General features: G+C 35.2%; 1 protein-coding gene and 1 long non-coding RNA gene across 2 annotated transcripts in view; both read left to right on the forward strand.

Annotated features, from left to right (window-relative positions):
- The window catches only part of SKAP2 (src kinase associated phosphoprotein 2), a 115,161-nt gene that overhangs the window by 12,072 nt on the left and 75,850 nt on the right, over positions 1-27,239 (forward strand). Inside the window, exons 3-4 of the mRNA XM_083824481.1 lie at positions 690-715; positions 10,611-10,715. Of these exons, the coding sequence (XP_083680607.1) occupies positions 690-715; positions 10,611-10,715 (131 nt within the window). The remainder of the gene's footprint in view (positions 1-689; positions 716-10,610; positions 10,716-27,239) is intronic.
- LOC310894416 lies at positions 722-7,087 on the forward strand. The gene is made up of 2 exons (XR_014579884.1): positions 722-3,381; positions 5,658-7,087. It is a non-coding gene; the product is annotated as an uncharacterized lncRNA (long non-coding RNA).

Raw genomic sequence — 27,239 nt, forward strand, 5'->3', positions numbered from 1 at the left:
TCACACAATCTCTAGGCAGTACATGCTTCTTGAGTAGCCATTTTACATAACTCTGCCATGATTATTTATCTTCATACATCAAAGTGTATCCAAAGATTTTTTTTTTTTCCTGAAGAAACAGTATTTTTTCCCTGTGGGGTGATAGATATTTTTTTAGGCATTACATAGACATCTTTGTATTTGAAAATGCTTTTATATTCAAGCATGCATCAACTTTTAAATATATAGTTAAATATTAACACTTTTCTTTGGATTTGATAATATAGTGCAACTAAAACTACAACTTGTGGATTTTTTTCCTGCTGACCTACTGTGTTATTGGGTATGTTTAATGGCTTTTACTTGCACACAATTTTTGAAATAATTTTAGTAAACCTTTTAAATGTTAATATAAAGATGCTTTTGTATGTTAAGATATCTGAGTTAGACGTATATACCTAGAACAGACTGCTCTGAGTTCATTTTTTGTTTGAGTCTTCTTTAAAAGGACTGGGGATTCTCTCAGCTGCAAAGGCAAAATAAAATCTAGTTAAATATTTTAGCCAAAAATAAAAATTAAGGAAAACTAGCAGCACTATATTTCAATCATAGAAGTAGTTTAAAACTAGGAATTGTTTTATGCGCTGTTCTATTGCTACGGTTTTGCAAGCGTGTGTTGCATTATGTTTTTCTTTTTCTTCTTTCTGCAGTTACCCTCAAGAATTCCAGGATAAAGGTAAATGTCATGCATTTTTTTTCCCCTGTAGCATATTTTTGCCCACTGACACTCAGTTGAACAATCAGAACATACTCTTTTTTTAAATGCTTAAGCGTGCATTGCTTGACTCTCCAGGCTGAGGCTGCTAGCTCCACCTGCTGAGGGAAATAGAAAAGAGCTTCCGAGTTTCAGACTTCGTGCTGAAGTGCCGTCACTCAGAGCTAGGTCCCGTTCCCTTCGTTTAACTCATCTGAGAATGCTTACCGATGAAAAGATTAGAAAAATAGTTCAGAAATTAATATAAATGGAGCTTATGTTTGACTTAAATAGTAATAGCTTAGCATTGCGTAAGACCATGTCATGCATTTTTTTTTTTTTTTCAGAAGAAGTGTTACGCAAAGTAGTCTGCTTAGGAGTTAAAATGGTAACAGAATAACTTATTTCTGCCTCTTTTTTCAACAGCGATCACAAAAATCTTCAATTCCATAGTGATATTTCTTCAACCTTTTAATAGGCTCATCTAGTGGCAATATGATACTGGCTTTTGATCCACAGCGAATGAATGTTTTCATAATGCAGCAGGATCTCAGACCTTTAGTTGGAGAGGAGACAATTTAGCGTGTTAGTAATGAAAACTGAAGTGTGGGTTATCTATTATCTTCTAGCGGAGTTAAAACAAAGCAGCAGAGTTCAGTTTAGAAAAGACTAAGGAGTTTGTTGCTACAGTGTTCTGTTCTGTAACTAAACCTGGAAGGGCTCTTATTTCCATGATGCTAATTCTTGAGGTCGTGACCTATAGCCTGTGGATGCTGGTATGAGGGTCACAGTGTGAGGTCAAAAAAAGCCTATACAAAACTCCACTTCTTGCAGTGGTTGAGAAACTGTCCGTTTCTGTACCCGGAGGTTCAGATTTGTGGGCTATGTCGTGCCTCCTGATAAAGTGAAAATATGTAAGTCATATTCAGGCAAGTAACGTTACAACAAGGCACAACAAGTTCATACGTTTCTTATCACTGCTTAAGTCAAGTCATAGAAGTATAACAGTTCAACTGCATGAAAAAATACAACTTCCCAAAGATTGCTGAGATTTTGTAAATTAAAGCTATGCGATTCTTTTAAAAATTATATTGAAATTGTTGCTGTTTTTTAATGTTGTATGTTAGCACCCGTAATGAAAAAACGTAGTTTCCCTCCTTCCGTCACTGTCCAAACTGAATTAAGAATGGAAAAGTTAAATGTTATTATATTAAGAAAATGACTAATGTGAAAATAGGAGAGATGCTTGTTTTGTTACAAATACAAACTTTCTGGAAAGCATGCTTTTGAGAAGTTAATATGTCTCGGTCTGCAACTCTCCAGTAAATTTGAGAATTGTCTGCAGAGAACAGTTTTTGATTACGGCTTTTTTTTTTTTTTTAAGCTCAAGGAAGTTGTAACGTATTTGCTTTCTTCATTGACAATTTGATTCAGCATTTCTTTTGCAATTCACAATTTATTAATAAAAATAAGGTTTCATTATCTCCAGTAAAATGTGATTTAATTGATATAGTCTATAATTGTAGCTATAAAACTTGCTCTTATTTCTGTGAAAATTATATTCGATCTTATTCTTTTTATTAGAGTATATTTGCTTCTTAAGGAGGATATATTGTGTCTTTTATTTAATTCTCATGATCATCTCTTAGTTTCATCTCTCTGAAACTATGTACAGATGGTGAAGCTTGCAAATGCTGACATCTTAGTTTTCTTTCACTATTTGTCAATAAAATGAGAGGGCTTTAAAGTTATACCACTGTCTTCTGCAAATAACGGTAAGTTTCTCCAAATCCATGTACATTTACATCCATGAGTATGAAAAATTTGTGAGAAATATGAGCCTGCACTTATTTGCAAAATATTTGTGGGAATGTGGTTCAGTGGTATGAGTTGTCAGTCTAATCTCCAGAGATCAAGAAATGTATGCTAAACTTTATTTGGGTAGTGTCATTCTTACTTTAGGCCTGTACAAATTAGGCGTGACTTGTGTAGGTGTAGAACAAAGGACTCACATGGAGGTGAGCAGTCAAATTCTTTGCCAGCTACTGGTGTAACAAAGCAGAGGCAGCTGCTGAATGAGGTCAACTTTTGTGCACGTTCCTACCTACGTGCACACCTAGATGTTTGAAAAATGGAGAAATTAATATTTAAAACTGTGATAGTATCGATGGTCAGATGTCTTCCCCATTACTCCTACCCTCTCCAGAGAAAGGAGAAATACTCCCAAAATATGAGGTGATAAAGGAGAATATCTTTTAGGAAAAAAGGAGGGGTGGTAGAAGCAGAGATGTGGAGACTGTACTGAAAGGATCTAGGAATGAAAAAAACTACTGTGCACGTTTAACTCATTTGCCATTCTTTGTTTTGTATTAGCAATTACTTAATTTTTTAATGCAAATAGTAGTCTTTTTTGTAGCTGAAAGGAACAGTGCAGAACAATTCATACTATGTGCAGTATCATCATGCTATATTAATTGCCACGTTATCTTGGCTCTTGTCAAGAATTCTGTGGGCTGTGACCTGTCGTCATTCCAGAGGCATCTAGAAGAATGTTTTGAAGGCTGAAAGAAGTGGACTACATTTTCAAAATTCTTATATTTCCTAAATAACGTAAAGCAACTTGACTCTGGTCTCTCAAATAGCAGCTTGTAAGTTGTTCCACAAGCATGCTTCGTGGGCATCAGCTTGTCACTCTGCTTTGTTTCACCATTGCTCGTTCTTAAAGTTCCACTGGCTTTTGCGTGTAGTGACTAGCCTGTTTGTCTAAGGTATTGTATGTGAGCTTTTGTTGTATGGGCTTTTGCCAATAGCATACAGAATCTTGCCTTCTATAAAGATAAGGCAAAGAGGTTTAAAATAAAGTAATAAAAGTTTATTGAAGAGCCTGTGCATGAGTATAGTAAGGCTTCTTAAAACTGAAGTCATCTATATGCATATCTAACTTTCAGAAAGCGTCTCCATACTTCTTTGCAATCAATTTGATGAAATAGAGCACTTTCTTGCATCATTGTCAAAAAAATAAAAGCCTATTACTGACGTGTTAGGTCAGTAAATATGCTGGCAAATGCATCTTCAGTGCCTATGTACTGAAAAATGAAGCTTTTTATGGGAAGTGGGTACATGTGAAAATCTAAGACACTAAATTCATAGTACAGGCAAATATTTGACTTGTATTACCTAATGATACATTGACTTTTACAGTTAAGCAAGATGCTGATTTATAAAGTGGATTTGTTCTCATGACCAAAAAAATATAATTATTATCCAAAATAGTGATATTTCCATAAACATTTTATTAAATTGTTTTAATAATATAATTAAATAAATAATATAATATTAATTAAATAATATAATTAATTAAATAATATAAATTATTTTATCCTTAAATTAAGGAACTCACTTGAAACTTCTTTTGCTCTTAGATGCTTCTCACAAATTTTTTAAAAATTTGTAATATATGACTCCTCATCTAAGCAGTTTAAGCAAAAACAAAAGGTATGGTCACACTCAAGATGACCTGTTCTAGATCATAGAATTGGGAAGGAACTTGAAACCTAAGATAATTTTCACAGAAGTCTGGACTTTGTCAAAGCTTCTGAGTTAATACAGTTTTTGGCATTTCTCTGTTTTGAGATTAATTGAATCAATACTATGGCTGCCAAAATGTTTAGTTAAAAGAACCTTGTTTTCAATTATGCTAAAAATAGTGCTAAAGTTGGCAGAAGCACTGTAAGCCCTAGAAACTGTATTTGTGTGTGAAGTTCACTTGCCATCTGTTCTTTACATTTATTTTACTAAAATATATATTTTTAATCACTTCGCAAAAAAATGGCTCGGTGTTTAAAGTGAGACACCAAAAGTACTAGATAAATTCAGTCATAATATGGGAATTTGCAGAACAAGTTCTCCATAAAGCTCTCAGTGCAGCTCATATCTGATCTGCAACACATGACGGTGGCAGTATTTATGCAGAAAAGTATGATTTGACTTTTGCTGAATTATCAATTTTGAGCGTGGTTTAAAAAAAAAAAAGTCCACTTCCATTTTCATTTTCATTTCACTTGAGCTTAATAGAAGATAAACCTATGGCTCTAGAGCATCAGTGGTGTTCTCTGCGTGGTTATGGGAGCACTTGTAGGAAACCTTGAGATGATTCAGGTGCCTGTGTGGCTCCTGGCAGAGCAGTGGATGTCTGGGGCGTGAGACACCTGCTTCCTGCAAACAGGCAAGCTGATAGAGTAGCATTGTATACAAAGGCTTTGTGTTTTCTGTTTTTTTTTTTTTTTTTCCCCTGTTTTGTGTGGAGGTGATATTTCCTTTTTTTGCTGCTGTACGCTGTTTTTTTTTTTGGGAAATGGCAGCAGGGATCTAGAAGTCATTTTAGATTTGAGAAAGGGAGGTGGTAGCTTGTGGTGATCAGAGCAGCGGCAGATAGGAGTTCTGTATTTTAACACACTCGAGTTTTCAGTCAGGAGCATAAATACATCATTAGTAGTTAGCCATAAATGGGAAAGATACGGCTTGGTTGTTACACAGTCCTTCGAGTACCATCATGATGTATTTCTGGAGAAACCATCAGATGCATTAGAAAGGTGCCAAATACCGCTTCATCCTGGAAGTCTGGAGCGTTTCATTGTAGGCAGGTCGCCGCGTTGTCCTTTTATGCCACGCACAGCTGTTATCTGTGAAGTGTCCATGCCAAGTGCAATTTCAGGCAGCACAAGGTACAGCCACCAGTGCACCACAAAACGGTCGTACCCTGATGTGAATTATCAGTGTGAGAGGGAGCTTAACTATATACTCAGCAAGTAAAACATGTTTGTATTGCTCTTTTTGCTTGAAGCATATTTGCTTATAAACCTAATGCTGTTCCAGTATCGTTTTAACAAGTAGCTGCTAAAGGATTCCTACTTGACCTTTACAGAACGAGCCATTAAAAACTATGATGGTAACATCAGAATCCAGAAGACTCTTCAGCAGCGAGTGGTCAGAGCAGATTGTGAGGCAAAGCACGTGTTGAGAGAGTGGCCGTCACCAGTCACCTTGCAAGGATGGATGCTCGTGGCGTGGGTCAGCAGCAGCTTAACAAATCAGCTTCAGTTATCAAGGGGCTAAAGTAGACCTGTGACAATCTGAAAGCAACTTGAGTTGTTTCTGTGAAAACCTGTGTAGTGAGAACCTCGCATTTATTTGCGTGGTGGGTTCATTGCTTTTTTGTTTTCATTGCTGCGAGTGCTTTGCTCGGCGGGCTCTTCCCACAGCAGCAACTAGGCAGAAGGCAGTTACTTCAACCTGCTGTGACTTGGGACCTCTTGAAATGGCAGGAAGCAAGACGTTTTGACTTGTGTGTCTCTTAATTTTTGTGAGTTGTTTTCTCTTACACTTGAGCAAGCGTTCAGTGATCTGAGGACCTCTAACAAGCAGGAGGCTCTTTCAGAGGCATTGGCTGAAACATCTTGCTTGCTCTTTTATTAGATTTAGGGGCTGAAGTGCTACCTTTAAGGTTTAGGGGTTCATTACTGTAATCAGAGTATTTAAAAAAAAAAAAAAAAGCAACATACTTTTTCCCACCTTGGAAACTCATTTTCTTCTGCCGTAAACTGAATCCCTTTAAAGTAACATAGTCCTGCCTATTATATTCAGTTTATACCAAATAAGCCTATTGGAAGTCTTCAGAATAGGGAACAGGGACAAAACTGCAGCCCTTGTTACAATGGGGAGTTTGTGTTTTATGCTCCAGTTTTAATGTGGTATACTAAGCCTTTGGTGTGCATTATTTCCTAAATCAATAAATAAGCTGTAATTGAAAAGGTAGCATTTAATAAGGAAAGACATTGTATGGTTTTTCTTACAGATAGCTTAAAATATTGATTCTGCTACCAAACCTGTAAGAGGTTAGTTTAAATTGCAGAATCTAGAGAATAGGATCAGTTCATATACGTATTTTTATTATTGTTGTAACTCTTAAGTACCTACTGTTAATTAAACTTTTTTTTTCCAAGTTCCAGATAAATCATACGTTATTTTGGGGAAACAAGAAACTGTATTAGTGAGCATCAACTCCTTAATTATCCTTGTGACTACATAACAGGGACACATTCATGTCATTTCTTTGTGCAATAACTTTTGCAAAGAAGTATTTTTAAACTGATCATTAATTTTATGACCACAGAAATGAGATGCAAAATTTATGCTGTTGTCATTGGCACAGGTTCAAGGCACTACTGACATTATGTGTGATTGTAATGGAATGACTGCCAACTAATGAGTCTATAGACATTTCGTTTGAGCATGCTTTGCTTTTAGATGTCTGATTAGGCAGTAATGCTTTCAATTATGCCTGCAAATTGCATTGGATACATTTACCTGATGCCCGTTGTTGCTTTGTAGCTCGGTTTTCTATTACATAAATGCAAGTTGAATGCTTTTCTTTAATTTATTGATGGTTTTTGGGTGTATTTTTAGGTCCTTGGCACCTGAAGAGAGGAGTCATGGTTTTTGCTGCTCAACACTGACTCCTCTGACTGTTTAAGGAGTAACACTGATAGTTTCACATGCAATTCTATCTAGTCTTCCATAGGAGGTGGAGTATAAACTCCAGTGCAGCACCTCGATGGAGGAGAATGTGAAGCGGAGAAAAGGAAGTGATTACTCTGAGTGGGAATGCAGGAGACCCCACAGAATCCGTAGGAAGCCTCTCTGTAAACTGTCAGGAGCAATATCCTTATATATTAATAGCATACACTCCTAAGATGTCTTTTAACCCTGCCAAAATTAGGAAGCAACAACCCAAGGCTGATAGTAGCCTGTAGTTACTCTTTCATGTGAGCACATAAAAACATTGTGAAACGTTGTCTGTTAAAGCTCCACAGCATGTTGAGTCAGCTATCAAAACGACTGCAGCTCTTCTATACAAATTAGATGAGTTAAGGATTACATTTCAGTGTATAGTGTAAATTTACAAATACTTCTGTTTATTCTAGAATAAAAAATGGAAGTTTTTGCTTTAATCTGGTCCTGCAAAGCTGCAGATTATTTGTATCTCCATTTAGTCTCTGTGACCTGTTCTCCACATTTTTCACACACACAGAACCAGGGGTGCCTAAGTATACTATTGTATGACTTGGGATCTGTATATTTGTTCTAAATTTTCTCATATTTTTTTCATTGTCTTCAAAGACTCCAAGACTTTATTGTCTTTAACAACTTGTATTGAATTTAACAGCTCGTGGATGCTTTGAAGGCTATAAACTCTGAAAGCATTGAGTGTATAACTTCTTTATGATAAATCAGTGTGTTTTTTATTTTGTTTTTGGTTTGTTTTAATGTTATTTTGACCTCGGGTATTGTGGACTTAGGACAGATACTTGTCTTACTATAAATCTACACTTGATGTATCTATGGTTTTTGTTGTTTTAAATACAGTGTATACCTAGGTAATATACATGAGATGCTCTGAATATGTATGTATATATTAAAAAGATCCTTTCTAGATCATTTGGTGTTTATATGAATGCAAAGCACAAAGGTTTATTGAATTCAAAATCTTTAATATAATCACAAAATGCTAATGGTGTAGTTTAATGGAAGAACAGTCTAAAAGTGTATCTACGTAAACTGGCATAAATATTACAACTCCTCTGAAAGAGATTATGCATTGCTGAGAGGGGTAAAATTCTATGGAAATGTTCTTTCTATATGTGTACTTCTCTATTAGTCATTCAGATATACTTAGGTTTACTCGTACTATTCAGCCTCTGGCATTTGAATGCTGGACTGTTTTGTTTGTGGAAATATTTTCCTCTAGAAATACAGCCTAATATTTTAAATTTATGCTGGCATCTTCATGAAGGTTAACTGATAGTACGTTTGTGCATAGCTGATAAAAGGGCGTTTTCGGCTGACAACCAGGGTACCAGAGGTGGGGAGTTATGTACACCTATATGCTGTGCATCCTAAACTAGTAAAAATTTAGGATAGGGGAGTAATGGAACAACTCTTGACAACATATAAGTTGTGAATATCATGTCTGCTCTTTTTTTAACAGTCTATTTTGTAATATCTATTCTATATATATATGCATAGAGAGGCAACTGGTCTCTGGCAAGCAAGAGTGACAGATGATCGTGCAGGCTGTAAATATGGCATAATATTTTTATGTTCGTGCGCTCTCTGCTCTGTGGTTTTCTGTTTGGAGGAAGAGGTGAATCCTGGAGAGGGATAATTTACTTTTGATTGGTTTGACAGGTGTGATGAAATGCAAATATTTTGATCAGATTAACACGGTAGCTGGAGAGCTACTGGAAGATGGCTGTGTCAAAAATAGATTGGAGTCAGGTTCAGATTCTAAACAGTTGTTGTATGGCCTTGGAGCTTGAAAAGAAGCTTTCCCAAGAAAAGCATACTAAATTAATGAAAGGGAAATCCAATTTGGTATTCAGCAGCTTGGGCTATAAAAAAAAAAATCCAACAAAGTGAAAATCAGACTGTCTTATCTGCAAAGAAAACATGCTGCTCTTTGGTAAGACCTGTGGTGCTTTTTGGGCACAGACTGAATTTGCCATGATCTTCTGTTATTAAATAGAAGGTAAAGAAGTAAAATTCTCAGCCATGGCTAGACAGTCCAGCTGATGAATGTGGTTCATATGGGTGTGGAGAAGAATATTTTCACTGTTCATAGGGGTTTATTTTGGATCTAGAGAAATTAGATATGTTACAGAGCTCCAAAAAGGAATATATGAAAAGAGAAGCATGTCTCTGGAAAGGTTTTGCATATGAATATACTAAGCAATCTTTCTTTTTCTTGCTTTTTGAGAAAATTGAGGGTCATTTGATCTATTGGAGCATCAGCATTATAATTTTGGTTTGGTGTTAGCATCAGCTTTAATTATTGGATTTTTCTTGTTTGCCAAGACTTTGTTTGTTTAAAAGACATCATGGTTCAAGTTGTATTTTCTTTTATTTTTTACTCTTTTTCTGTTTTTCCTATTTTTCTACATCTTCTTTGCCTAGATATTGTGTATATATATACAAAAATAAAACCTCAAAAATTACACTGAGCTTTGGGAAGAACTTAAGGAGAATTTAAGTTTTGTTTAATTCAACAAAAGCCTTGACTAATATTGATTTCTCTTTACCTTTCCCAAACCCTCACATTTAATACACTCGGATCAGCATAGTGCACAGGTTAGCTAATAATGTAGATTTTGTATACGCTGTAGTAGGGTGCTCTCAGTTGTTCAAGGAATGCATCAGTAGAATGCTGCATTTAGGCACACATTCAGACTGGGTGCTGTCAGAAGTCGATCCTGCTTTTAGCTTTGTGGGAGCAGTACCCCATACGCTCCATTGCAAAGTAGTCCCTAATTATGGTAAAGAAAAGTGGGCGGAAGGCAACAAACTGCTGCAAAAAGTAGTTTGGCAGTTCACTGGAAGGAAGTTGCTGCAAATTCTCTCAGCACTTAGAAAGGAAGAACTTCTGGGCTTGACACTTCCTATTTCTCTTCCTGACAATGTTTTCTCTTGCCCACCTCTTTCGTGTTCCCCCCCTCCCCGTGGAAGAAGCTGTCAGCCACACAGCACTGGGAGTAGGTTTTTTATATGACAGCCTTTAAGAAAACCACTCAAACAAAATGCACTTGGCCAATTATCATGTTGCTCCAGAGCTGTGGCATTTGTGGCTCTGCTTTGAAGTACAAGATGCATGCTATGAGAGTGCATGAGGAATGAGTATTTTTGAGTTTGAAATAGGAATTGGTATCCTACGAAGAATAAAATAAATTGAATAATGAAAATACTTGTCTTTGGATTCTGTGTTTGTATGACAGACTGTATTGGCGAGTAATGTTTTTGTGTTTTTTTTTTTCTACTTTAACAGAATTGGAAGATGAGGAAGAGTCTGAGGGCTCTTTTTCTTCACCTCCTGATAGTGTCTCAATAGCATCTGACCGATATGATAAAGACGATGAAGGACACTCTGATGGTATGTGACACTGTTTATCTTAAAATATACTAGATGTGCCAGTTTGCTACAAACTCGTAATCGGAGCCTCGTGATGAGAATGTTAGTGATAAACAGATAAGCATCACAGCTGGATAGCTTTCTTACCTTTACAAGAACCTTTAAAGGAACTGAAGAGCTCTCTCTAGTGGTACTAGAGCATAGTGGTAGCTGTCACAGATTTTCCTGTTTTTTTTTTAAACTCGTGTTTCTTCATAACAAAACATCTTCTGTAGATGCATATGTTTTTAAAGATAGATCAGTGGCTAAAACAGTGTGAATATTTGTAGTAACAAATTGTTTGTTAATTCAACATTATCAGATTCTTGCTTAATTTTATTGTGCTACTTAATGGCTTACTGTATTATTTATCTTATAAATAATGAAACAGTTTACGTGATTGATATTTTTCTGCAAACTCCATGCAGAATAGGTTCATAAAATATTAAATTAATTATTCCTATGTTTCCTTGCATTAAGATAGTCTTTTGTAGAATGTTTTCGTTATATACATTTTAAATTCGAGTTTGCATTAAAAAAAATAATCTGGGCTCCGTAGCTGTTTTCCATGCTGTTTTGTTTTGTGTTCATTACAGTTAATGCTAAATGTGACTGTTTTGAAGACATGAACAATTGAATATTTCAATAGTTAACAAGCTTGCTTTAGCATAGTGACCATATTTTTGAGGTTCATTTATTGTATACATAATATTAAAAACCTTCTATGGATAATACATAGCAATAAATTAAGTATATGTACAAATAAATTAACGATGTATATTAATTTGTGGCAGTGGAAGTTAGATAGACTTACTAGTGAGTGATGTTTTCTGACATGATATGATGATCAAACTGTGCAGTTCCTTCTCGAAATACAATTGCTGAATGAAAATATGCTTCCCGCAACATAGCACTCCACATTTTATGTTATCCAGATTATTCCCTTTGGAAACATAAATTGCTTTTATGAGGTATAAAATTATGTCTATTGCAGAACAGGGATAAGTCAAGTACATGCATAAGTGATAAACCTTCTAACCACTGATTCAGAATAACACAATTTTTTTTATATCCAGGGCTCTGTAAAATGTGTAGCAATAATAATCACACTTTTTTATATTGAGCTTGTTGCATTTTAGCAATGTGACCTTCTATTAAAAAAAAATAGAAACAAGCCTTTTTGTTTTCTTGTTGAAATGTAATTATCAGTCAAATTGAATATGGCTTTTAGAAAACTGAAGCTAATTTTCCAAACTACAGATGAATGCAACTTTCCATTTATTTATTTTTGCTTACAAACATAATCTCAACATTATTTCTAATTGTAACTTAATAACATGGTACTGATTGCATAAAGGGTATGTGACAACATCGTATGACTGTTTAATAGAAGATATGATTATGTAGTTGTTTCAAAACAGTTAATCAAGAAAAAAGTAGTAACATTCATAAAACCCAATAACGAATGGTTGAAGAATGCTGATACAAGAGTATATGAAATACCATATGATTTTGTACAGGTGATTAATTATGTTTTAACCCATTTTGGAAGCTCCAATTATGAGATTAGGTGTAGTACCTACCCAGCAATATCTTGGCTAATTCATTACAGTTTGGGTGGAAATATGATAGGTGTGTTTTTCTTACATTTAAGATGTTATCTCATTGTTCCTTCTAAATTTTTGGATAAATTCTCTTTAGTTATCTAGTGGAAGCTCAGTATGAGGAAAAGTTAAGAAAAGATGGCACATCTTGATCTGTAAATACTTAATGTTTATTGTAGGAATGTTGCTGTTTTCCCCCTTAGAATGACATACGGGCCATTCAAAAGCATTTTGATTTTATCATACGTAGTTCATCATTCAAGTGTAGCCACGTAGGCTATGTATGAAAGTCTGTGTTGGGGGAATCTTATAAGAGGGCGATTGATCTTGGAGGTGCAATTTGTTTTTGTTTTCATAGGCGTGATTGGGTTTGTTGAAGCTTAATACTATATTTTTATTTTTCAACAGTCTGTTAATGCTCCATATTTAAAACCTAGTCGAGTAGCTGGATCCATAAGGCAGACACTTGGTCTTATGCAGTTACCAGTTTAGTTCAGCAGGGCTGTGCGCAGGTGTAAAACCTCATTTGTGTAGGATCAAGGCTGTCGGCATTAATAGAGGGGACTAAATGTAGTAACTAAATGGAGAAGTGTTATTTATTTATGAGTCCATTTATATTTTTTATACAAAACCTTTTATGCTTGCTTTCTTTTTTAAAATAAAATGGATTTTTTTTTACCTTTATATGCTTGAATTACAGACTGCAAGATTTGTATGACTTCTGAAAGTGTCACTATTGGGCTTTGCCATGTTACTGTCAAAACATAATTTGTGAAGGCACCCGCTTGATAACAGATAAAGAATTAGTGTATTACGTGTGCATTACAGTCATTGTAAAATCCTGGAGTTTTTGTGTGACCTTTGTCTAATGGTGTATTAATTACAAGAGAGATAATCCATTTAACAATAAGTATGGGATAACTAAATTAGCACAGGTCACCTAAAGGCCTTTTGTCAAATCTGATTGTTATGTTGTCCTTTTGACTTTTACCTTATGGTAGGCACTAACAAAGTATCTAAACTTTGATGGATTATAAACTCTAAACATGATATGTATTTTTCATAATGCTAATGTAATTTTCTAGGTACTGAAAAGGTCAAACCCCCACGTCTCTGTGTGCATTCTAAGTCTGTCTTTCCTTTTAATATTTCTTTTTCTCTGTTGCTCTGGTTCAAAAGTTCACTCAGTTCCCAAATGGCCACCTAATTTTCCAGTTATTCCCTCAAGCCATATGTGTTTTGGTTTCTTTATGGTTTATTAGGTACTGTAGGAAAGTAGCATAAGTTATATCTTCTAATGAAATTCAAGCACACTTCAGTGATGCTTTGACTTGATTGCTGGCAGCAATTAAATCACAACGAAAGGAGAATGATGCATAGGCTTACATGTCCAGACACCCTACAGAAATTGGAAGAGGGATAAAACACAACAAAACCCCCAAATAAAATAACAAACCCAAAACCAAGACAGACAAAACAAAACAGCACTGCCAGGCACTCTGTGCTTAACTTGATTTTTTTTTATTGGCTAACAGTCTGATTGATAGCAAAATCATAACTTGCAGTATGCTAACAGGCAGAGTTCACTTGTAGGTTATTGTGAGCTGATAAAGGGTTAGATGGAGTTTTGATTTTCGCATTGGTCCTTGGTGCACCAGATTAATGGAATTTCAATGAGAGACTGGAGTAGTCACAGCTTTGTCAGAAAAACAGATGGAGATTCTATAGCCATGTCTGCTCATTAATACCAGTTGCCTGAAAGGTGTACTACTTCTCTATACAAAAGACTCAACATAATTGATTTTTGAGCGGGGTGTTTTTTCACTTATTGATGACTAGGTTTCTTGCAACTTAAATGACAGGTTTTTGTATAGTACGTTGTATAACAATGTTACGTTTTGTAAATTCTTACTCCCCTTCCATCTGTATTTTAAAGAATGTATGGAGTGAAAAATATATCTCTAGATCCATTAGAAACCAAAGCATACAAAAATACTTAAGTGAAATTATTTATTTCTTTATTTACTTTAAACTTTAATTTACTTTATTTAAAGTTGGTGACAAGCTTATTTTTAGTTGAGATGTTAATTAAATGAAAAAGTCATATTAATGGGGAAAAAGTTACTGGTTTACATTAACTTTTCAGGTTTCTTGGGATGATATGAAATCTAGATTCCATAGCTGTGCCAAACTGGAACTTTCCTACGCTTTAATAGTACAACTGTCTTTTAGGAGCTCCATTTTTTTTTAAACAGTAAAATCTTTTGTTTTATTGTATAGAAACTTGATTCCAAACTCGATGATGCTATTACTTCTAAGGTATGCATTTTCTGACGTCATTTTTGTAACTACAGTGAGTGAACCTACTGCTTCTGAAGGAGATACATCTACGTTTAGCTCTGCAGGGAGTATGTGACTTGGTAATTATTAGATCTAAAAAGATCACAGTGAATGCTGGTAAAATAATTTAGGTCATCTTCATTTCTATGGATGGTCTAGAAATGTTGCCTTGAGCATGTGAAGATGAAAGAAGTATTAAAAATGTGTCTGGGGACTTGTATGCTCTTCAAATTATCCTACTTGACTATAGCATATGAATAAAATATGCTTTTTAGTAGAAAATTCTTAAATAGACTGATAATGTCAGGGAGTTAGTTTCACTGAGACGCTTGACGACAATTTGAAGATCTGCAGCCTTCAGTGTTTCCTAGGAAGGAGGAACACTTGAACCATGTCACCCCGAATACAAATCTATACAAGTTGAACACAGTGCAAAGTAAAACATACTAAGCAGGAGCTTAAAACACGAAGAGTATCTTACAAATTCAATTTATGACTGAAACCCATGTCTCTTCTTTTAATCTGTATTCCCAAGCTGAACGGGATACTGGTGCATGTGGGAACGTGTATGAATTCCTAGGTCCAAATCTGTTTAATAGTTAAGAAGAGGGTGTTAACCTTGATGAAATAATAGTCAAAAGATATAAAGAAGATGCTTTGGTTAGGAGGGACCTTGTGAGTGAAGTTAGTGTATCACCCTTAGCATGCCTGAGATGTTTTTTGGCAGACACCTGTCCCATTTTTCCTAAAATCTCTCATGGTGCAACTGCACAGTGTTCCCTAGGCAGCTTGTCCCAGTGCAGCCCTGTGCTTGCTAGTAGGAGGATATATATCCTAAAATGTTCTTGTCAGTCTATTGACATTTGACTCTTTTGTCCAGGAAGGACATGACAATGGTATACTTCCTTTTTTTCCCTTTTGTCATGAATATATTCGAAGACTGAAAAGAGGCTTTGTAACTCTCCAAATGTAACTGCTGTTGAACTCATATGAAAAAAACAAGCAACAGAGCTGTTTGTTTGTTTATAGGATCTATAGCAGTGAATATAGCAGCAAGGACTAATTTTGGAGAAGCAAGAAGTTAAAAAAAAAATAAATAAAGTACATTGAAATATGGAAAGCTAATCTGATTAATTTTGATTTAGACCATTTGCATAGAACAGAAGGGATGAATTTCTGTCAGGGAACAGAAGTTTTAAGCGCAATTCTGGCCCTATTAAAGTCAATGGTAAAGTTAAAAATGATACCATGTAGGTTAACAGTGTGTACAAATTGATGATACTAAAACGTTTGAACTTCTAATTATCATGATGAAAAACTTCCTATTAAACAATAAACCCCTGTGTTCTTTTAACATTTACCTTTCTCCCAAGGGAGAAATGACATGGTTTGTTGCTCATTTTATTTCATCTATGTTGCTTCAGTGACTGAGCAATAACAAAACAGCCATGTATGCTCCACCACTACACAGGACAATATCCACAATAAAAACAAATAACGTGTTTGACCCATTTCTTCTTCATATTAGATCACGATTTTCTTTAAGTTATCTAAATATTACGGTAAAAAACAGGAGGCTAAAGTGCAATAGATTTTTCTATTTATTTTATGTTGCTTGTTGGCTTAATGTTTTTTTAGATCAGTTCTTACAAATCTGAAACAGCTGAAATAAAAAGGAAGCAGGAAGGCTTTCCTTCAACTTCCTTGGTATGGGATAAGCTTTTCAATTATGGGTTTAGGACCTTATTAACACTTTCCTCAGCTGAACAGATTTCTACCTTCTCATTTCCTTGTAATTCCTCTTTCTTCCTGCTAAGCAATAGTGTCAAGTCAGCTTCCATTCTGCTCCTTACTCCTTCCCTCCCAGGACCAGTCAGATGCATGAAACAGAGATGAGAACACTGCTTCGTGCTACCTCAGCACCACTTTGGGGTGGGTGATAATCCAGCACCCTTCCAGAGGTGAGCAAGTCCAACAGATTATTGCTGCTTGGCTTTCTAGGCAAGAGGAATGTTTTCCTTGCTGGCGTCTACCTAGTAAGACAGGGCAGTGGGTCAACGTACACTATGCAGTATCCCCAGACATCTCAAAGGAGAACAAACCCTACAAAAACATAATGGGTTCTCTGGTTTCTGTGTAGAAATATGTAAAATGTATGGTACTTTGTGTTTCTATGTCAAGGCCTGGATGTAAGAGCTGACTGAAAAAAATATACCCTTGCAAAAAAAGTAACAGAATTAAGTCTGGTGTAGGCTTTTTTTTTTTAACTCAGTATTGACGATTAAGAATTTGTGCCCATATTTAATTCATCGTATGTATGGAAGTATATGGATATCAACGCTAAAGGAGAGAAAAAGGATTTTTCCCATATTCCTGTTTTTGTGTTTTAACTGATTAGTACTTTCTGTAGAGGTGCAAAGTCCATCTGTAGAGTTTAAGCAAGTAGAAAAAGGACCTATTTACTGTTAAGTATCATGCAATCCAGGTATTCATTGAATGCATGTTTGTTTCCTTTTAAATTAGGAGGAGGTTGCAGTGGTTTGATATTTGTGAAAATTGAGGTTAAATTTGAATGAAAAAGTAAAGACTGTGTCATAAAAAGTTTTATTAAAGTGCTGTGAACAGAGGAAAAAAACCATTGCAAATCAAATCTTTATGATACCCACTGCACGGGCAAGTTCATTATTGTCATTATAAAAAGATGATGTTGTGAGCATTGTCCATTGCTTAAAAATTTGCATCAGGAACTATACTTCCCTTAGATATTTGTCACTAGACAGTGTTGGCTTGATTAATAGCTTGCTCAGTAATTCTTTGTAGATGTTCACTTGGGTTACTTATCAGAGTAGGATTAAGTGTAGAGTAGGAGACCAAAATATTGAATGTTGACTTTTTTCCAAACTAAAATTATTACTACAATTTCTTAACTAACCTAAGTCAGAACCTATTCACCACGATCACAATAATGAAAGGTAATATACCAACAGGATATTAGCCCTGTCTTCGCTGCTCCTGGTAGTCAGAAATTCCTTTGGGCCCATTTTGGGCAAAGAATTATGAATGAGCCTGTACTGTAAAATGGAGGAAAACCTCTTCTGGTCTAAACAAGATTTTCCTGGCCTCCTCCTGAATATTCACTCTGTCAGCCTCAATGTACAAGTACATCACAGCCTGATAATAACTTTCCAGAGATATTTTAGTCTTCGTATAAAAAAATCTTTTTGTTTGTTGTTCAACTGTTGACTTTTGTGTTTCTATATTGTATATTCTGTATGTAAAAAGATATGATGCATATTCAAAGATGCAATTAATTTATGTGCTTCACGTATCCACAGTTGTGCCTTGTCACTTTGTATTGAAGAGGCAAGGGGAAGGATGAGTATAGAACGAATGTGACTGGGGACAGAAGGATGTTTGTAGTGTGTATGTGGTATGCTATAAGATAAAAATGTGGAGACAAGTGAAGTGAAGGTGGTCTGAGTCTTTTTTGGTAGATAAATTACTCTTTCTCAAGCACAGATACATGAAATGGGCCTTAATATTGCAGTTGCCTGGGAAAGAAGTTAGTGGAAACATTGTCATTGAATTCCAATTAAAAAAAAAATAATTAACCTTGCATGTGTCCAAGTGGAGAGTCTAACACATTTTTACCCTTCTATTTTGTGTTCAGTAATTTGAGTTTGTATGCATATGAAGGTGGTGGGGGGGTAAGATTGTCTTTTTGATTTCTATAACAGCTTTTCTTACGTGAAATTAAGAATGGATTAATTTTTCTTCTTCTAATAGCTTCTTCAGAAACTAGCTTTAATACTGTATTTTAACAGAACAATAATTGGTGAGACTACCACAAACATTTTTGACCAAAGCTTTTGGGAATATTTTAGCAAAGTATTTATTCTGTATTTATGTAATGCAGCTGCAAGTTAAGAGTGGAAAATACACAGAAGAATGTAGTTGTAATATTGACAAGTGCAGAGATTTCTTCTGTAATCTCTATACATAACCAAACTCTATGCATAGCATTTGGGATTTAAAGCAGTAAATAAAACCTGGAAAACAGAAAGTTTGTTTTTTCTTGTTAACCACAAACATATCTGCAAATTTCACTTGGAAATATTATGGACTATGTCATGAAACTGATCGAGACGTGTTTAAGTATGTATTGCTTTTTTATTATACGGCATACATTTTTCTTCTGTCTCAGATCGCTGGAATCTTCCAGTGTCTTCATTCATTTCAGTGATATTTAGAATGTAGTATAAGAATAATGTGAAAATGCCATAGTGAGCTGGTGATAATTGATTTACTCCATCATACTGAAATACCTCTTGTTTTCCTCTTCCTCCTCCCTTGGGCAATAATCATGGGATCAAGCTGCCAGTCTGTAGATATAATTTTTCCAGCAGTGCCATCTGGCTACTTGGCACTAGAAGTTGCATTGGCTTCTTCGCTGTTTCCACTGATTTTTGTCAAATGTATGTCGGTTGATGAGATGTCTTCTGCTAGTGGATGATGATTTTTTTTATTTATTTTTTAATAAATGAATATTGTCTTTTATTGATGTTGTAAGGGACCGCATGTGCTCAGGGGGTTTTATTTTTATTTTTTTAAGAAATTTCCTCTCTAAAGAAAAATAAGGTTTTAAGTATGAATTGGCTTCTTCCGCCTGTCTTTAAAATAGTTTGTTGTGATTTTTGGACTTCTTGAGAAGCACTAGCATGTTGTCGCATAGTTTATTTTAGAGGTTCAATATTATTGTAGAATTTGTTCTTTCATTTTTGGGAATTTCACTTTTCAAAGAAAGTATAAATGATCTATAAGAATTTGAAGGGTCTGTGGGAAAGAAGTGACAAGTCTTATGTTTTTGGAAGTACCAGCCAACTGAGCTATCTTTTCTTTTATTAGCTGTAGTTTTATTTTTGCTGTAAACTTTTCCTTTTAAAAAATAAATAAATCTATAAATGGATGGCTCAGAACACACATCTGAGTTCCTTTATTCTGTTCAAGTCTTAGATGTGTTTCACTAACATACAAAATACAAAGACAGTATTAATGATTTAGAAGAGTGCTCTGTAAACAGTATTTTAATGGGGATGTGAGGCAGGGAGAGAATTATCTTGATCTAATATTATTATTATTATTTATTTATTCATTGTTTAGTTCATTTTTTTCTATTTCTTGTAATATTCAGAAATATATTAAAAAAAAAAGCTTGAGGATCCCAACACAATATGAAGGATAGAGTTACACATTTTTATTCTGCTTAAAAAAAAAAAAAAGGAAAAAAAAAAGCTTTGAATATTTTAGATAAGTTTTAAAAAAAATCCAAAGCCTTCTCTTTTTAATATGTTAGTGAACTATTAATCAGGACAAGGCTGGTTTTTAAAAAATCCACTAATAATTTTTTTATTTTACAGTCTTTTTATTTGAGCCACTATTTTCAAGTGCCATGTCTCAAATGAATGAGTTATACTCATCCTTATGTGTAAATGTGCATTTTCTTTTAGCAGTCTGTGTTAAAAGTACTTTCTTAAAATTGTTCAAGGTAACCCTGTGAACTCTCAAACATTGAACAGTTGTGTTTAGTGGCCTACTGGAAAATGTGTATATTATTAGTCCTAAAAGTAGAAAATAATAAGCACCATTTATTTATCATTGTCTTAGAACTACCCTAGTGTAATGTCTGTGTTAATAAAATACAATTAAATTGTTATTTAAATCAATATTATTGTTCTTTCCCGGCACTGGAGAAATTTCCCAGTACTGGAAATGATAGGAGTAAAAATCTTAAATGGGGCAGAGAAGGCCTTGCTGTGAGGTTTTCGTAGCAGTTGGTTTGAATTAAATTCCAAAGGCCTTTTGGTATGTATTTATAGTTGTCTTTTAAAGAAGAAGGGGAAGACAGACAAGGTGTCTGAACGTGGGTCTCCTTATCAGCAACTTGACTCTGGCACAAAGTGGGTATTTTTAATGTATGAGTTCAGTTGAAAGAATCTATAGAAGCTGCTATAAAGCCAAGTATGGTAAGTATGGCTAAATATACGTGATCTATTATAGCAGCAAAAGTGTAAGTCTTTAGCTTCACAAAATCCGTTCTCTCATGAAAGATTTTTAAGGGGGTTGATATATCATGATTTTCAAAAATAGCACCAAATCTTCTTTTTGTTCATAACTAAATGTGAAGATAAAACGTTGCCGCTAATCAATTGTCTGGGATGCCACCTCATTAAGATTTACACGATCATCAAAAATGCCCAGAATTGTTTGTTGGCTGTATCCTAACTCAAATATATAAAGGGGATACTACAGCATTTTTCTTTAGAATCGCAGAGAGTTCAGTGACCTTTTGTGGCAAATTATGTAGAAAGAAAATATTTATATTCATTTAAAATAACCTCCATGAAGAAATAGTCTCATTACCCTGTTTGATCAATTTCTTGTAGCCTGAGCTGCAGCATGCTGCTATTGCCATCGGTTGATGGAATACACTGAGAAGTGGCTAATGGTGATGGTGCTCATCAGGACAGGGTTCAGCCAGCGGTCAGCAACAAATAATTCAAGACTGTTTCTAAGTTTGTGGCTGGTGGAATTTGCTTCTTGCCCCAAGCCAGCAGCATTGCTGAGCTGGGCTATTTGATTAGAAGAGAAGCATATTTGCTTCTTAGCAACTGCACATTTGCACAACACACAGACCTACACTGCCTCCAAAGGTTTTCCTTTTGTGATGGTGGAATAATACTTTCCTCTTGATTGACAGACAAAAGAAATCTTTGCAATGCAGAAGAGTTTACAACCAATTTTTCCTTTGTCTTTTTGCAAACTTATTGTAGGTACTTCTTAATTTAGTATTGCCTGGTGCAAACCTGTATTTGCAGCAAGGCTGTCCATGATTTGAGCTCGTGCGTTTCAGCTCTTACCGCTATGCGTATTTAAAGGACAGATGCACACTTAGGTTTAATCATTGGTGTGTGTGGCTTTTTCCCCAGCAGGTCTACTTAATGGAAATTATTTTCTACTGTATTTTGAAATAGCTTTTTGGATATGTATATTACCATCTCCCATGCAAGAGTGGTATTCATTTTATGGAAGGTGATGATAAAGTGAAAGCTATCCTGTTTTTAGTGTTTTTTTTTTAAATGTATTAACAGAAGTGTAACAGTGGTTGCAATTTTAATACACGGTGTGCGTGTACTTTTCAGTGTAACATTTCCCACAGGAAGTGAGTCTACAGAAGAAAATCTGTCTAGTCAGGAGATGGCAAAGGTACTTATAACACCGGTAATCCTTGAAAAAAGACAATTTAGGACTGTAAATCTCAGGCTTTCTTTTTCCTAGGAGGGCAGGGCAAGAAAAAAAGCAAAGTTTTTTTTTTTATGGTTTTACAGCTCTTTTCGCTCCTGTGTTTTATTGTGGAAGTTTCCATACTGCCATAGTGGAGCAATAAATTACTGATGTGGTTACTGAAATGTTGCATGAAATGGTACAGTTGGTGTTAATGTGAATTTTTGATGCAGATATCTGCTTGCGTATTTTCCTAACTAAAAGATATCTTTTAGCTTTCATAAGTAAAACAATGAGGAGCTCTTTCTCATGTGGATTTTATAGTTTGTTAAAACTGTATCCTTTAAGGGCTCAGGAGAGTTGGAGCAGGAGTGCACAATAAAAGGTCTGTGGGCCATACTAGCATGGCTAACATAAGCATCCAGGAGCTTACTCACTAATAACCATTTCAGTGGCAATTCAGAGCTAGAAGAGGAGAGGAAGAAAGCTGTCTGATATGGCAAGACAATAATAAGCCCCAGATGTCCCGCTAAGTAAATGTTAAACCTATCAGAGTCTTAAATTCTTTTTTTTTTTTTTCAGTTAGGAATTCTTTTTTAGCCAGATAAACACTTTTAAATCAAAATACAAAGATCAGGCTTCTTCAGAGAATTTTGAGGGTGGGGAGAAGGGTGGTGAGAGAAAGTGAAAGAGGTGAAGGAGAATCAGTGGCCAGTCTGAGGAACAGGTATATGGGGTGTGCACGTGGCTGGGCAATAAGCAAGATGTAGAGATGGGTGCAACTGTTACAGAGGCTCGGGGTGTGGGGGGGAGTGACTGGTGACTTCTTTCTCAAATGTTAAATTTGCTGTATGTACATACAATTTTTTAGAAGAGGGTTTTTAATATACTGGAAGGATTTTACAGACTGTAGGGAGAAGTGTTAGCTTTGGCTTAATTTCAGAGATATTCAGTGGTATGACAGTGTGGTAAGGTGTGGCTGCTTCTTATGCTGCTGAATTGCCAAAGAGATACTTACACCTGGATGACTTAATTTTAGTTGGGGTGTTACCTGTGTTCTACACCAGTGTCATGCTTCTTTCTAATACATGCATAATAAATTAGCATTTATTGTTTTTTCACTGCAGAGAGCCTTTGTAAGCACTAGATTTTTGATCAGAGTCACTAAAATACGTAGGAGTTGCCACATAGCTACTATGAAAATGCAACTATCTCCAGGGCAGAATGCAGGAGCTTTTACAATGGCACTCTAAACAATACCAAGCAATTTAAGAGCAGGATGTGAGGAATATCGTACCTAATTGAAATGACAAGGGGGATTTTTGCATAGGTAGATCCAATTATTCAAATTGGAGGTGGGCCAGAATGCTGGGGTTAGTCCCCTCATCTTGCTAATTAGGCTTTCAGTTTCATTAACAATCATTGAGATATTGGGGGACTGGCTTCTGTATGAATGTAACCACACTGCATATACAGAATCTCTTATTTATTTTTTGGTGTTCTTTAGAAACATCTCTTGGTTATGTTAAGAAGTCTATGTATAAATTTATTACAGATCACTTCTGGCTGTATAGCTCCAGGTAGGCAGAAATAAATGTACGTTTTAAGATGTGCAATACACCAAACATACAAAGACCGAAGGCAGCGTGACTACGGCTATTTTCGGTAGACTGCGTGCTGCAACTACACCGCTGCCATGTTTATATTAGTGGCATTTTATTTTCCTTTTGCAAGATATTATCTAGAAGGATTTCTACCTTTACAAATGCATGTGTGGAGAAGGAAAATTAGTCCAGTCATTTTGTGCTCCTAGGATATTTTCAACCTGGGGTAAATTTAACTTTAAACAGGTCTGAGGAATCTACAGTTCTTGTTTTCTTTCAGACCTAATTTAGGAAATATACCTTAATGTGTATGGCATCTTTGAATTCCCTTGGCACCCTGATACACTGTCACTGCATTTTTTTTTCTTTTCGTGTTAATTGCCTTTGTCCTTTGGAAACAGCCATTTTGTGGGAGTTTTTGTTTGTTTTTGTTTTCCTTTTTAAGGAATAATAATGAGGTGCAGTGAATCATACCATACTATGTTGCTACCAAATAGCTCCTTGATATGTTTTGTAAAGTGCCTTGGGTATCTGAACCTCAATTAAATCCCTAGGCCGGTCTTTTTTAAGTTCTATGATTCTCCTTTTCCAAGTTCTATAATTAGTGTCTTCTTTATGTATATAAAACATATTTTCTCTCTCTCTCTCTGGTTAGTTGCAATTCAGATATTAAATTAAAAATTACCTTCAATGAAGAAAAATCACAAATACAAACCACATAGGTTTATATATAAAGCAGACCTACTGAATCAAAATGATTACAACTTCTGTGATTTTAAATTTGTGTGAGAAACTGAACAAGCTAAAAGAATGGTAATCACCTCAAAAACTGACAAATTGAGTAGCTCAGAGTAGGAGCATCTTTTTTTCTCCCTTGCCTTCTAAGAATTAGAACAATGCTTTTTTTTTTTTTTTTTAAGGTAAGCATTACAATAAGGAAGGATGTGGTTGCAATGTAACTAGTTATTTTGGTTCCCACTGTAGTACGCATGAGGCCATGATATGTCCTTTTCATTTGATACTTACGTTCATGATCCTTTTGTAGTTCTTCATGGATCCTTTGGGACTGAGAGAGTCAGGTACCCAGCTCTCATGACTTTCACATTAGCTTGTTCATTTATAAGATTATTCTAACTAATACACCACTGATTTTTAAGTGATTTTGAACAAAGCTGTCTCTGTGTGCTATGCTTCCCTTCCATGCCTAGAAATGACATCTTTAGTCAGTATGTGTTTTTGGCTAAATACATAGACAATTGAATAAAATACTGTTTGTGAATGAAGAACAAATAGCAGAATGATTAGTCATTTTATTAAATGAAGAGAACATACTTCTCATTTTGCAGAGAAGTGGACTTCGGTAGTGATATGAAGGCACATATGGATATAGATACATAGATACACAAAGTTGATCCTGGAGTCTTGTCCTTTAGTTCTTCAGTGTCACTGAGTAGCTTCCATGCAGTGCTCTCTATCACAATTCTTACAGGTGTTTTTCAAGAATTTGTTGTCAAAGTATGTTGGTTTTTAGAGGACTGCAGGAAACATGAGGAAATCTTACACTGTATTAACATAGCTATTGTAGATGCAAATACTTTTGCAGGAACCTTTGTAATGATTAGATTTAAAAAAAAAATTGATACAGTTTTGTTACTAGTCATTCATTGACTGCTCATAGCAATTCAGTTTATGTACAGTCTGAGGCTGATTTAGTTTTTGGGGTGAAAAAAATGAAAAAGTGAAAGCTAGCTAGTTGCCAACAAGTATGTTTCATCTGTCATCTTATTTTCATTGGATCAAGGCAGCTTTATAATTCTACACTGTATGTATGTGTACTTAATCTGAGTTAGTCCATGCTTCAGAGAACCGAATCTGGATAAAAACAAGAAGTGGGAGAAGTCTGTAAGCAGATATGCAAATATTGTAGTGGAGGACCTAGGTTCTACAGGAGGTGTGTAGTAGAGGTTGAAATTAAATCTGTCATGTCAGTTGAAGCCCAAAGAAATCGCGTCCTCTGCTAAAAATACAACTGTCAACTCAGGAAAAAAATCCCAATGGTTAGGAATGCAGCAGTATTATTCTGTGCATTACCATTTATTTGTTTCTATTTCCATATATATCTATATCTAGGCCTTAATATTCAGCATAGTTTGTGATATCGGACACAGTTATCTGTAGAAGCTTTCATAGCAATAGTACTTGAAAGAATTATTTACTATTGCCATGGTATGAATTTATACATAGGTGGTGAATCCTACTATTTTGAGTTTTTGAAAGTTGGTTATGCACACTTACTTGTTTTCTTTTGTCTTGGTACCTGTTGTGCTGCCTCTTAAGTTCCTGATGTGGGGAAAGAGGTAGAGTGATATAAAAGCTTGGTTATATAAATAATTCCTTAAAATAAACTTACTTTTTACAGGTGATATTTTTTTCTTTGAGTGAAAGTGAGAATTGAGAAAAGTGCATGTTCAAACAGAAGGAAAATCTGGGCTTTGAAACATGTCCTTACCTACCACCATTTTCAATGAGCTATTTGTATGTTAGGTAACAGCATTTGTATCTGATCTGAAAAAGGAGGGGAGGAGAAGGTGATGTTATTAGGATCAAAAATTGTTTTTCATGGAAAATAATTTCATTTAGATAATCAGAATCATCTTGCTTTTCACCATCAGAATCCTCTTTCGTGATCTTTTTCTCAGTTTTCTTTTTTTCTGTCAATATATACTATATATATACTATAGCTACCACAGAAGAAAGTAGGCAGTTTTCTCTGAAATGAATGCAGTGCATACATAACATGACATCCTTGTTGTATACATGCTGTAACCTTCCCCTGGCCCTTCTGTCTTTTTCCCGCAAATTGCTTACATTACTTTGAAAACATGATGGTGGTGGGGGTACTGTGGTAAGGGGGATTCAGCAAAGCAGCACAGCAGGCCAGAAAATGAAATGTTTTTCCCCTGTGGTTTTTTATTTTTTTTTTAATGCAATGAAACCAAAAACATTTCACAGCATTTCTAGAAATAAGTGCATACTGCTTCTCTTTTACAAAGAGCAGCAGTGGAGGCAAAGTAGCTCTGACTTATCCAAGATTGCAAAAGGAATCTGGTTAAGCGCCAGGACTAGCTCTGTTTTCTAGCTCCTGCTTACATGGTAAGATCTCTCCATAATGTCTCACACTTTCCAGCTTTCTGAAGTTTTTGACAATTTGAAATGGATATTAAAGGGACATTGGGTAAACTTTTTTTTCTGTGCTCAGAACCACATCATTTATTAACAGATGTCATCCAAACACGTATACAACTTCCATGGCTTTGAGTGTTATTGTAAATGGTAAAAAGACTATTTGTTTGGGTTTAAGCTGATGCCTTCTTCTGAAGTACAAAAGGTGTTTGAAGTTTTGTATAATGCTTTAATTTTGATAATATTTTAATGAGAAAACATTGGTATTCCTTTAACTGATCAAAAAAACCCAAACGCATTCTTCTCTGGTTTTCAGAATCAGAAAAATCATGGAGATAACACAAGGTATAGTACCTCCCTCCCCATGCTCCCCAAGAGTGATAGCACTGTATTATATTGCTGCTACAGATAATAAAACTGCATTTTCCCTTCCTGGTTAATTTAGGGGATTTTTTTTTCTTTAAAAAATACAATTAAAAAAAAGAAGGTGATGG

The sequence above is a fragment of the Anser anser genome (assembly GCF_964211835.1).
Source record: "Anser anser genome assembly, chromosome: 2".
Taxonomy (NCBI): domain Eukaryota; kingdom Metazoa; phylum Chordata; class Aves; order Anseriformes; family Anatidae; genus Anser; species Anser anser.